Source organism: Acomys minous (assembly GCF_964271855.1).
Source record: "Acomys minous genome assembly, chromosome: 16".
NCBI classification, from domain to species: domain Eukaryota; kingdom Metazoa; phylum Chordata; class Mammalia; order Rodentia; family Muridae; genus Acomys; species Acomys minous.
Window position 1 is genome coordinate 61,646,375 of NC_140498.1, and position 13,916 is coordinate 61,660,290.

At 41.4% G+C, this 13,916-nt stretch overlaps 2 protein-coding genes across 3 annotated transcripts in view; one reads left to right on the forward strand and one right to left on the reverse strand.

Moving 5' to 3' along the window:
- Positions 1–13,916, forward strand: part of LOC311587541 (uncharacterized protein) — a 297,218-nt gene that overhangs the window by 98,224 nt on the left and 185,078 nt on the right. The window contains exon 5 of the mRNA XM_084764499.1: positions 13,717–13,843. Within this exon, the coding sequence (XP_084620625.1) occupies positions 13,717–13,843 (127 nt within the window). The remainder of the gene's footprint in view (positions 1–13,716; positions 13,844–13,916) is intronic.
- Positions 1–13,916, reverse strand: part of LOC311587539 (uncharacterized protein) — a 167,708-nt gene that overhangs the window by 63,759 nt on the left and 90,033 nt on the right. The gene's annotated exons all lie outside the window — the stretch shown is intronic.

A 13,916-nucleotide genomic window follows, 5' to 3' on the forward strand; every position in this document is an offset into this window, starting at 1 on the left:
CAGAGTTTTTAAATAACTCATTTTAGTCGATTAGTGAACCGTCCATTTCCATATCAGGAATAAAGATTTTCATTTGGATCATGGCTTCTGCTTTCAGATCAGAATAGGATGCACAGTTTATGTTTACACTGCAGGGTGAAGCAGGACAGGCCATAACTAGCTCACAGACTAATGTTTAAGGCAGTCAACTGTGAGAGTCAATACTATGAAGAAAGACCTGATTGAGGCCAGGTGAGTGATGATGTCATTTCCCAGCATAGATTAACTCATGCAGAATGAAGCAACAAGTAAACCCTTCTCTGCCATGGACTTTTTTTGTGAACTATGTATACTTTGCAAGAAAGTTTCCAGGTCCCCCTCTGAGGATCTCCAGCAGCCAGGCAGGGCTGTTTCAAGTTTTGGCCTTGGAATCCCCCTACATCATTCCCTAGGTGCCCTTTCTTTACATCTTCTGCTCACCTGGGTGCCACCTATGTGTGTTCTATGAGAAGGGTTCTCAGATCTTCAGCTTGTGGTGTTGGCCTCTCCACATCTCCAGACAGCAACACCCCAGGACTGCAGAGCTGCTGTGGCTAAATCTCCACAGTGCTGGGATGAGCGATCACACTCCTGGAGAAACTGAGAAGCTGAAGCCATGGAAAAGGCAGCAGCACCCAAAGCATCAGTTGTAGTTGCTGCTGACAGGGATCTCACAGGGTGGGAGATTTGTTCAACTGGAGCTACTCTGTGAGCTCCAGTCCCAACTCTATTGTAGGTTTAAGTTTTTCAAAACCTACTTTATTTAGGGTTCCTAAATTCCTTTTCTTCCTTTTAATCTACCAACCAGAGGTAGGGGAGAAAGAAGGTTGATAGAAAAAGGGGGTGTGAACTAGTTTAGAAACAGTTCCTTGGGGGAGATTCTATCCTTCCTGGCAGGATAGCAGAAATCCAGTCCAATAGGAAGCACAAACAATACCATGAATCAGTGACAGTGACAGAATCCACCAGAGCCAGCAAGTCTCCACCTAGTAGGTATGAGTCAGCAGAACTGGCCAGAATCAGCCAGAATACCACAAGAAGTTGTGGTAAGAGGCTCTCTTTGAAGTGAAGCCTATGGTGCACAATTCAACACTTGCTGTTTCAGTTCAGTACTTGCTGCCTAGTTCAATACTTGCTGCTTAGAATAGAACAACAGAGGATGAATGCTTGTTCTGCTTGAGTTAAAGATAAATGTCTGTTCTGTTGGAGTTAAGCAATATTACCCTGCTTTGTTTCTTTCTCAGGAGAAGAGTAGGGCACTAGCACATCCCCAATATCCCCTACCTTATATCCCATGGAATCAGTTTAAAATGCTTTGTCTATCCACCTAGGCACAGTGTACCAGGAATAGAACTAATTCTTCTTGTATGAGTTACACACAATACCTGAAATAAAATTGAATCTTCCTGATGATCTTTTTAAATTACTCTGTGAATGAATGAGTCACAGTCTTTTTTCTCAAACCCATAGTACGTTCTTGACCAGTGAGTACTTCTGAAATGATCAGTAAACTTTCTCTGACCTGAGTTTGGTGTCCAGGTGATCAGTGTGGGCTATTCCTGAACCCCAAGAGGCTTGTAGGCTTAAGAAGGTTTCAGCTGCAGATAAGCCAATTAAAGCAGGCAAAAATGTTAATGATGAGGCATGCCCTCATCAGAATGGCTGCTTGCTATGTCTGTGAGAGATTATATTGATTGATTAGTGATGTGGGAGGCTCTTCCACTAGGGTTGCAGTATACCTTAGCAAGTGTGCCTGGGTTGGAAAAGAGATCAGGCTGCAATTAAGAGAGTGCTCAAGTAAGCAAGCAAGCCAGGAACAATGTTCGTCCATGGTTTTTGCTATAATTTTCTAGGTTGAGTTTCTATTCTAACCTTACTCAATGTTGGATTGTGAGCTGAAAGAATCATCTAAAAAAGCAACAAATGGGGCAGAAGTAAATGCAGTCTGTGGGTTTAGAGAAAAAACAGAACTAGGTAATTTTAGATGGCCGTCAAATCCTGAAAGAGAAGAAGGGATTTTCAAGGAGCTTATCACCAGTAAATAGAAAGCCCTACTCTACATTGGAAGCCTAAGATGCGCAACACCCATTCCTGCTACACCTTAAATGAATGGAAAGTATAAGCAAAGTCATTGCAAAGCAGGCACTTCATATAGAACCTGCTGCAACTCTGGTCCATGGCTGGCATATTTCATCTCAGTTTAGAAACCAAAGTGGCAGGATCACCCATTGTTGTAGTATTTTTTTTGTTTTGTTTTGTTTTTTTATTATTTATTATTTATACAGTATTCTGTCTGCAGGCCAGAAGAGGGCACCAGATCTCATCATAGATTGTTGTGAGCCACCATGTGGTTGCTGGGAATTGAACCCAGGACCTTTGGAAGAACAACCAGTGTTCTTAACTTCTGAGCCATCTCTCCAGCTCCCATTGTACTGGTTTTTAAAACAAGAAAGATGCACAATTCAAGGTCATGTATTCTGTCTCTCTGGGTTCAGTTCAGCGTTCTCCAGCTATTTATGTTTGCAGAGACAGTGCCCCAGTAAGGAAACTATGAGATTTCATTTCACCAGTCTTAGGCTATGTAGCCCGTGTTGCATTTTGAGACCATAAGGTGTTGAGATACCTAAGCTCTAAGAAATATATCATGGAGAGATGCATATACTGAGTTAAAGTAACAAAACTGAGTGATGAATGAGAAATTGCAGTCGTAGGGCCATCTACACCCTGTGAAACTGAAGCCCCATGTATCAGACAAAGCTAGGGTACTTGGTGTTTGAGTTGCTGGATTTTTTTTTTTTTGTCTCCATCTAATCTTGCCTCACTATATGTACATTCCTCTCAATTGGAATGGGAAGGTTTATTCTGTGCCATTGTATATTGTAAAGATATAACCTGTTTCCAGATTTTAGAAAATATAGCTATCAAAAGATTTTCTGGAGTGTCAGAAGAGTCTTTGTACTCTTTAATAGTGGATGAGCTATTGCAGACTGTTAGGATCATTGAAGTTGTTTAAAATGCATTTTCACTGTGGGTCAATAATGACCAATATCAGAATTTAATTGGTCAAATCAGAATGACTCTAGTTAGTGTCAATTTTTAAAATACTTGTCTTCTTCTTCTTTTTTTTTTTAATTGGCTTTTTTAGTGGAGCTTTTGTAGTAGGAGTTTACCTAGATGTCTTTTTAGGGATGAGATTTGAGTGGCTGTAGACTCAAGCCATTTTATGTTTTTGTTTCTTCTGCGTTGAGTTTGAAATTGTTCAGCTTCCTTCTCATGCTATCAAGCATCCATGACTATAGACTGTGCCGCTCATTAATGGACAAATTAATTAAATCACTTTACAGCCTGACCCCTCCCTCCTCTACTCCCAGTCCCACCATCATTCCCCCTTTCCCCAAGTAGCCCTCCTTCTCCTCAGTGAAGGGGAGGCCCACAAGTGTTATCAACGTCCCCTGGCATCTCAAGTTGCAGCACAACCAAGAACATCCTTTCCCAATGATGCCTAAGGAGGCAGCACAGATAGGGAAAAAGGGATCCAAAGGCAGACAGCATAGTGAAGATGGCTCCTATTCCCATTGTTAGGGGACCACATGTTCACCAAACCGCACATCTTCTATATATGTGTAGTCAGCCTATGTATGCTCTTTGATTATGGTTCAGTTTCTGTGAGTCCCCATGCGTTCAAGATAGTTGACTGTAAGTTTTCTTGTGGTGTCCTCAACTACCCAGGATCCCACTATCTTTCTTCCCAACTTTCCCCCAAATTCCCTGCTCTCTACCTGTTGTTTGGCTCTGGGTCTCTGCATCAGTTTCCATCAGGTGCTGGAGGAAGACTCTCAGAAAACTCTTATGCTAGAGACCTGTCTGCAAGCATAGCAAAGTATCATTAATAGTGTCAGGGATTGGCTCTTTCTCCTTTGGGTAGGTCTTATGTTGAGCAGCAAGTTATTTGCTTGCCATTTCTTCACTCTCTAATCCATCTTTATCCCTATACTTTTTGTAGGCAAGATAAATTTTGGGTCAAAGGCTTTAAGGTTGGTTTTGTGTCCCCCTCCCTCCACTGGAAGTCCCACGTGACTATAGAGGTTGGCAACTTCAGGCTCTTAGAACCTGATGGTACAGGTCTCAGCTAGATTCACTCACATAGATTCCAAGGACCCTTCCTTTCCCAGAGATGCCGCATTCTGCAGAAAAGTGTTAATTGAGAACATGGCTGTTCTCATAAGAGATCACATTTAAAGACTTTCTTAGGCTTATGTAACCCAGCAGGCAAGAGATCACATCTAAAGGTCTTCTACGTCTGTGTGATTCAGTTGTAATACAAAACATGCCTTCAATCCAGGAGACAGAAGCAAACAGATTTGAGTAAGGCCAGCCTGGTATAGAGCAAGTATCTAGTAAAAAAAAGTAGATCCATATATGGTGATATAGTCCTTTAATCCTAATTGAAGGTTAAATGAATTTAAAGAAGGAAGCAGCACCCAGGCTTGAAAGTGATATGATTGTGTGTAAGAAGAGGTGATGAATCAGAGAAGATGTGGTAGAATAAAATATAGCCAACTCCCACTAGAGAGAGCCAAGGGAAGCTACTTAAGAGGCATTTGTACAGAAAGAGGAAGCAGTTTTACCAGGAACCAGACCCCAAACAAAATGAGATGTCTTTCTCTTGCCAAAAGCTCAATAATGGTTCCATTACTTTAGGGGTTTTCTTCTGCTAAAATCAAATTAAGCTCTTAGCAAATGAATATTTATAAAAGTGTAGTCTTGAAGGCAAGTAAATACTTAAATAGAAGTGGATCAGGGCATAATGCTTTTACAAACAGTATTGCTGCTGGGCAGTGGTGGCATATGCCTTTAATCCCAGCACTTGGGAGGCAGAGGGAGGCAGATTGCTGTGAGTTAGAGGCCATTCTGGTCTACAAAGGGAGTCCAGGACAGTCAAGGATACATAGAGAGGCCCTGTGTTGGAAAACAAACAAAAACCAAACAACAACAAAAGTATTATTGCTACCCAGCACATCTTCCACAGTGGGCAGATGAAAAACACAGTTTTATTAGTTAAGGTTCTCAACATGAGCACAACTGGTAGAGTGGATCTCATTCTGTGTATTTTGAAAGTAAATTTTTTGAATGTCTCACAACTGTGGTCCAGCTAGTTCAACCTTGGCTATCTACCAAAAGAAACGTAAAGACTCCAGAACTTGTTTGGTCCATGAGGGTGGATGTCTTAACTGATGCTCAGTATACTCCAGAAGTCCAAAAATTAGGATGTAAAGACACTAAAGGAATGAAAATTTCCTAGCCTAGACTAATGAAAACAGCCAAAGAAAGAAAGCTTCCTTCTACAATATCTGCTTTATATGTGGGTTGACACCCATAGCTGTGGCCCTGATTAAAGATCAATATTATCATCTCAAAAGATCCGCATTAAGGAAAGGTCTGTCCACTTTGAAAGCCTTATTTCAGAAAACTCTCTCCAAAAAGAAAGCCTGGGGTACTATATCGTGAGTCTGGACAAGTTCATATAGAGTTCTGCCTATTCCTACTCATGATCAACTAGCACATCCACGTCTAAAGATGGTCGCAATGTAAAGACAGAGACATCTGAGTCCACTGTTGGGTAAAAATCATGCAGGAACATATATAAATTATAAAAAGAAGGACAAACTTGCTTTCATAGAGGACCCGAAAGAGTTCATTTTAACTAGGCCTGTCTGCTCTGACTGAGGCCTGTGACATCACTGTAGAGAATTCCATTCCTTCTTTTTTTTTAAACCTTGTTTTTATTTTATGATTACAAGTATTTGTCTGTATATATTTGTACACAGTGCCTGCAAAGGCCAAGAAGCTCTCAGATGTCCTGGTGCAGAAATTACAGCAGGTTGTTAGCTACCATAGAGCTTCTGGGAAATTCATAGAGCATCTTCATTACTATCTTTGGCTCTAGTCCCAGGCGTTCTGACACCAACTCCTGGCCTCCATGGCCACCAATCGTGAATGGGGTACAAAGACATGCATTCTGAGGCCGAGCTTCGTGGTGCACGCCCTTAATCCCAGCACTTGGGAGGCAGAGGCAGGCGGATCGCTGTGAGTTCAAGGCCAACCTGGTCTACAAAGTGAATCCAGGACAGCCAAGGCTACACAGAGAAACCCTGTCTCAAAAAACCAAAAAAAAAAAAAAAAAAAGACATGCATTCTGCCAAACCAGGACTCTAACTAGGATTAATGGGTATGGGGAGAGGTTGATGTAAGGCGTGGCCACAAAATTTATATATATTCAAGGATATGAATTGGCCTCCAAAATGCTGGGGTTACCGGCATGCTATCTGAAACTTGTATAAATAAATCACCTGGTAGCCTGTGTGTCACAGCAGGGAAGCAGCATGATTGCTAGTCTGTCACCTGAACATCATGCCTGGCTCCCTCCCTGTCCTTGCTGATTCCCTATCTCATCTAAGAGCCCTCTGCTCAGCAGAGACCCACTGACTCTTCTCTCCTTGCTGGAGAAGACGCCCTCATCCCCCATGCCCCCTCCCTTCGCACCTCCACTCCACCCTCTACCTGCCACCCCCACCCGCAGCCCTAGCACAACTGTGGGTTTTTGTTTTCTTTTTAATCACCTTTCCACAGAGGATGATGTGTTGATTAACTACAGTGCTCTAAAATGATTATCATCTCTTTCCTGCTTTCCTCCCAGGTTTGTTTCATATCTATCAGGTGAAAAGTAGCTGCAGTTTACCTGAACATAGCATGAAGCCACAAAACAAAAATGTTGTTTCCTAAACTCTCTTTAATTTGGAATCTTTTGTGTACCCTTTGACTTGTGGGACAGACTGATAACTCCAATTCGAAATGAGTAAAGGCTTTGCAAGCTGTGCACCCTGATTCCAGGAAAAAGGAAAGTGCCTGAGGGTTTGGCTGGGACCTCAGGCAAGCTCAGAAGTTGGGACCTGTTGAGCTCAGGGGCAAAGGGGGGATGGGCGGGCATCTGAGCTCAGGAGGCCTGAGAGGCTGGTTCTCCCCTGGGGTGAGTGCAAAGGTGGAAATGCAGGGTCTTGGAGAACAGGTGGGAGTGCTACTGAAATGCAGATTTCTCCACATAAAAAAAAGGGACTGGTCCTGCAATGGAAGCCTGTTCCAGGAACTACTGTGCTGTGTCCCTTCAGCACACTCTAGCCATAGGGAAGTGCTCCTGTCACTCAAGACTCAATGGCCAACCAGGGACTCCAGGAAAGAGAGAAAGAGTGTTCTTCCGGGTGCCATGCTGTAAGTTCCTCTCTGTACTGGAGCGGACTTGAGTGGCCATGTAAGATATGCTCCGAGTGTTTTTGCTGGGTGCTGTGAGGAGAGCTCAGGCAAGGTCAGAAGACACAATATGGTAAGTGCAGAGTCACTGCTCACAGTAGGAGGAACAGACAGCTGGGCAGAGGAAACTGGGAATGTATTTGCTGTGTACTCCCTCATCAGCTCCCTGGGGCTGCGAGATAAGCAGCAGAAGATGTGGCCATCTGTGAGGTCCTTTTCGGTCTTAGGAATTTTCTGGACTTGGTGATGGTCTCTGACTAACTGCACTGTGTGGATTACATCTACACAAAGCATTGTGAGTAGAAACATCCTTGGCAGGATTACAAACTCAGACCCCTAGTTTCTCTAACTTCTAAAAATCTGTTCTTAGCATGTAACATTTGGTCTAAGGTATATTTGGAAGCCCGGCATTATGGAACACGCCCCAAATCCCAGCACTCAGGAGGCAGGTGGCTCGCTGTGAGTTTAAGGCCAGCCTGGTCTGCAATGTGAGTCCCTGGCAGCCAAGGCTAAAACAGAGAAGCAATGCCTTGAAAGAAAGAAAGAAACAAACTATATATATATGTGTGTGTGTGTGTGAGTGTGTGTGTGTGTGTGTGTGTGTGTGTGTGTATGAGAAGCCTCACATATGGTCCATTTCCTCCATGGATGTAGTACACAAGATGCTATTCTTGAGAAGCTTACTTGGCATAAGTCATAGCTTGTGCAAGTCCTCCCCACCTCAGCTCTTCTAGTTTCTACCTTCTACTTTAATCTTCTCATCTTGTGGGACCTCGAACTCTGGACCTTGTCACTGAAGAATAAGCTGCATTTTCAGGGCACTAGTGTATTTCAGAAAGGATTCTGGGGATGTATTTGCTGTGTAATCCCTCATCAGTCTAAGTGGCCAAACTTGCAGTCTCAGACCATATTGAAAATGTTCCAAACATAACCTGGGTCCTGAACTGAAAAGACATGAGAGCTTATGTGGAATGCCAAATCTGTTGGCAGCATTAGCCAGAACTGGATGCATGCTCTCATTAACAGACTTTTAAAAGTAATCTTTCAATTGTGTGTAGAGTGTTTTCTTCCTGAAAAGGCATGTTAATTCTAGGACAGCTGTATTTTTATTCTTTTGGAAAATGTTTCTGAGACCAACTATGTTGACTCAGGTGGCTTGGATACCAACCTGTTGCTCCCCAGGGCAGTGACCTTGTTTTCCTCTTGGTGAAAAATTCTAAATTCCCTAGATAAAAGACTATACAACAACAGTTTTTTAAAATTACTCATTTGAAGCTGAGCTTGGTGGCCACACCTTAATCCCAAGCACTTAAGAAGTAGAAGCAGGTGGATCCCTGTGAGTTCAAGGCCAGCCTGGTCTACAAAGTGAGTCTAGGACAGTCTCAAAAACACAGACAAACATAATTAGTCTTTTGAGCAATGTAATGAACTGGCTATTTTAGAAACATGTGCAGCATGGCTTCTGCTGTCATACTGGAAGAGGAGGTCTGTAGAAAGTGCCCAGTGAAACTGGGTAGACAATGGCTAGATCACAGACTAATGATTGAGACATTCATCTCCAGCGGTCCCCATTGTGAGGAAAGACCTGATTCTAGCAGGGTGTCAGAGTTTGTAATTTCCCATCATGTATTAATTCATGCATGTGAATAAAAGAAGATCAGATGTTTGGTTACCTTTTACTTAGGTTAGCTTGAGTCAGTAAATATTACAATTTAGGTTAAGGAGCCATTGTTTGTAGCTGTGTGTGTCAGAATACAGATCCCAGCAGCTAACATTGCACATAGGGGCAAGGTCAATCACTCTTACTAATGCCATTCCCTCCAACAGACAAGTTTCTGCTCTTTTTAAAAATCAGTCTGCGTATGTGTTTTTCAAATTATATTTATCTTTCTAAAAAGGCAGTGGATGGTATATTTAGAATTCACTTTTTTATGCCTCACTGCTTTAATCTTTTATTTGTTTCTGCTCATGCCAATGTTTCCCAGTAATTAAAATATTGATTCTTTTTCTCAAAGGCTTTCATATTCTTTTCTGTTAGAGCAACATCTCCTGTAGCTCACCCTTTCTTCATGCTGTGTAGTTAAGACTTTTTTGAGCACCTAACCCTCTCATTCCCACTGCTTGGAAGATGGTCTTTCAATTCCTTACAGGCAAGGCTCTAACTAGTGACTCAGGAAAAAGAGGCACCAGTGAATGATTGTCCTTGAACTTCCTTTGATTTGGGGGGGGGGAGTTACAAATAAAGGGGACCTGTGTAACTTTGAAGTGATGTAGTCACAGCACAGAAATGGATGGGGAGTGCCACAAACGATGGCCCTCAGAGAAGCTGAAGACCAGAAGAGGGGTGTCCTGGGGAAAGTTATAGAGTGGGGCAAAGGGGCAGAACTTGAAGCAGCAGGGTTTGGCTGCTAGAAATCCTCAGGCAGGGTCCTGGACAGTTCCTGCCAAGTCTACAAAGCTTACAAAGTTTACAAAGGGAGCTCATGGCAAGAAGGTTTTCTCTGCCATTTGAGTTGGCAAGAAGAACCAGCACAGGGGGAGTGCTGGACAGAGTCTTCTTTGATTTTGAGTTGACAGTAATCCTGTAGTTCTTGTTTAAAGGACATTGTTATATTTCAACATCGTCCTTTGTGCCTGCTTTAATCAGTGGTGCCATCTCTGTTGTGTGATTTTAGTAAGTATAATCTACTTATATTGCTGTTTCTCTAGAGAATGATAGAACTTCCCCGATTGTTGTCTTCTGAAATTTTAATATGTTATAAGTTCCTAATTTGGGGGACTTTCTGTGGAGAAACAATTTTAGTTTTCTCTTCTTGATCCTAAAGACCTGCTTCTTCTCATTTCTTAGCAAATCTGCATTCCGGTTAGTGCATTCATCAGTGTTTGGTGTTTGCTACTTAAATGACTGATGTGGTTAACAAGTTTATTTGAGTGTTTAAAACATTCTCATGTTTTATTGTGTCTGTGTTGAAATGGATTTGTGTACTGGACATTTCTGAGCTTCAAGTGATGGTGTGGACTCATCAGGATGGCTGGTTGCTATGTTTGTTAGAGATTGTGGTGATTGTTGCCTGCTGTGGGGACGCTTTTCCATTGAGGTTGAAAATATCCCCAAGTAGGTGTAACTTCACCAGATAAGAGATATAACTGAGCATGAAACAGTGCCAAACAAGAGACCAAGCCAGGAAACAATGTTTATTAATTGTTTTGGCTTCATTTTCTAGCTTGAGATTCTGCCTGTAGCTCCAAAATGATGGAGTGTGATCTGACAGGACCAAACATGTAAACCTATTCAGACCTAAAATACTTTTGGTTAGAGGATTTAGTCACAACAGCCAAGTAGTAAGGAGAAATTTATTTAAGATGGTGCACAACAAGTTATTTTAATGCTGGATACAACCTGGAATATTCTCTTTTGGAGTAAGGTGGAAAACTAAGGACATGAATAACAAAAGGCCTAGAGAGCTGTACAAAAAGAGATTACCCAGCTGCTTTTGTAGGTCCTGGAAGAGAGTAATGCAGAGAGTGTTGAGAGTATTATAGGCAGAGGCTGTTGAGGTCATAGGATTTCACTGTAAAATGTACTCCATGAAAAAATTAATCTAGATCTCATTTGTGTGATATTTTGGCCCAGAACCTTTTATTCTGCCCATGCCCAGAGTAATTGAATAGGGCAGAATTTATGAATAAAGGCCAGATTTCTTAGATGGACTATTGAATCACTTGGGTGGTTATTGCTAGTGACTTATTCAGGACTACAGTGAAAAAAATCAACAGGAGGTGTAGAAATAAATGCAAAGTCTCTGGTGTAGAGAAAAAGAGCACTAGGTAGTTTCAGATGGCCGCCACATGATGGAACAGACATAGGGATTTTAAGGATATTATCATTATTCAAAAGAAGCCCTTTGTTCTGCTTTTTAAGCCCAAGAAAGTGGCCTAAGTGTAATGCTCCCTCAGGCTAAACCTAATGGAAGCAGTAGGCAAAGTGATTTCTAGACCCAGGAAGGAACCTCCTATAAAACCTTCTACACCTGTGGCCCAACTTGAAAAGGATTCATTCCAAATGAGAAGCCAAACTTGACCATATCATCTATATGTGCTGGTTCCGGAAAAAAAATTATGCAAAATTTCATGTCATGGATTCCTCCTCTGTGGTTTTAGTTCAGCACTATTCCAGCTATTTGTGTTTGGCAAAGTGAGAATACTGTGAGATTTATAGCTTCAAACTCTGAGTATGAAGCCTGAGTTGCATTTTGATAGGACAAGAGGTTCAGATACCTAAGCTATGAGAAAGCTGCCCAGGGAAGATGCACATAGGAATGGGAAGGAACCTAACTGAGAAATATGTGAGATCTTGCAGGGATAGGGCCATCTAAGTCCTTGGGAACCAAAGCCCTATGTCTCTGAGAAAGAGCAGCAGGAGTTGGTGTTTGCTCTGTTGGGTTTCCTGCCTTGGTCCATTCTTTTATCTCTTTGTACACATTCCTTTCTATTGGAATGGGAAAGAGTTTTCTGTGCCATTGTATGTTGAAGGATATAACTTCTTTTCTGATTTTACAAAATGTCGAAGTCAACAGATTGCCTTGAGTGTCGAATGAATCTTTGGACATTTGAACAGTGTCTGTGCTGTTGCAGACCATTAGGATCATTGAATTTAGACGAAATATATTTTCTTCAGGAGTGACCAAATAAGAAAATCTCTCGGGTAGAATGCTGTCTTTGAACACTTGTCTCCCATTTGTGGCATTCTTTGGGGAATATTATGGAAGCTTTTCTAAGAGGAGCCTTTCTAGATTCTTTAGTGAGGATGGGATTTGAGTGTCTATAGACTCAACCATTTTCCTGTTCCTTGTGTCTATGGTGTTGTGGTTGGAACTGACCAGTCAGCTTCCTACTTGTACTGTCTTCCCCTCATTAGTATACACTCCGTCCCTATTTCATAGAAGATGCAGTAGAAGCTATCCAATGCTAAGCTTTTTTGATAGCTTACAATTTTTATAGTTTGAATTAGTTTTTATTTTAACTGTTTTTGTTTTTCATTTTTTATTTTGAATTTTGACTTTGAAGAAAATGTTTTTTGTGTAGCTCTTGCTGTCTTGAAAGTGGGAAAATATACCAAGCCAACTTTTAACTTAGTGATCCATCTTACTCTGGCTACACAGTGCTGAGATTTGATGTGGCACAAAATGCCTAGCTTGTTTTATTTTTATATTACAAACTGATGGGCTTGGGATGTAGTATTTGCATGTATGCTTGCACGTAAATGTGCTGTGGTGCATATTTTCATCCACATCTTGAATTGTAAAGTTGGAAGAGAGTATATTCTATTCCTCAGGATGGCATGAATTCATGACATTAAACTACATGAGCTTTCTGGGTCACTGGAATATAGTTGTCTGTAATTTTACCTACAAGTAGCATTTATCTGAGTTTTTAAACGAATATGTGCATTTTGCCTTGTGCATGAATATGTACATGAAAATGTGCCTGGTCCTCATCGCGGTCAGAAGATGAACTCAGACTCAGGAGTCTGAACTTGGTATAATGGGTAGTTGTGAACTTCCAGTGCGAATACTGGCAATTGACTTACATTATTGGCAAGACCAGCAATAGCTCTAGTGTACCATCTCCCCTGCCCTATGTTGTTCATTTATTATCAACATCTATATTGCTAATATTTTCATCTCTCCATTTTTAACTTCTTAAACATATATTTTCTATTAGTAAGATCTTATTTATGATACCATTTAAATTGCGGCACTTCAAGTTTCTGGAAGATGATACAGAGTTGGAGGGAATGCCTAATACTTTGTAGGAACTTCAGTAAAGACCAGATAGTTCTTTTGTTTCAGACTTCTGGGCCCTACCTCTTGTCTTCTGATCCTCTTGCTTTGGTGGGGTGATGGCCAAACCCTACCACCCAAGGGAGAGGAGAACCACAATTTCTATCTCTTGCTGTCCTAGAATTTATTGCATAGACTTCGCTGGCAGTCAAATCATGAGCTACTCCTGCCTGAACTTCTTGACTACTGAGATTAACGGAATGAGAAAATACACTCAGTATAAAAATCATTTTTATAATTAATACTTGTTTATACAACTTCTCTGACATGAGCCCAGTTCTCCTCAACTGTTTCTCTATGTCCCCATTCCTCTATGTTGATTGGCATTTATCTTGAAAGGTTATATCCTATTCAAGGGCTGAGGAATGTAACACAAGTAGACGTCAGTATTCAGGATCCTTATTAAATGACTTGGTTACATTAGAACATCTGTATCAGGAAATAAGTGGAGGAAGCCACAGAATTATGTAAATATATTGTCAATAAAGGATACAGTTACAGTGTTATCACTACCATGCTTTCTCTTGCACACCTGTATGAAATGTTATAGGATGCAGTGACCTATGATGATGTGAATGTGAAATTCACTCAGGAAGAGTGGGCTTTGCTGGATCCTGCCCAGAAGAGTCTCTACAGAGAGGTGATGCTGGAGACCTACAGGAACCTCACTGCCATAGGTAGGACTGTGAATTTTATGTTGCTTTTTAAAATCTAGTGATAACTGTTTCTCTGTTGCTGTTATTTGTTATT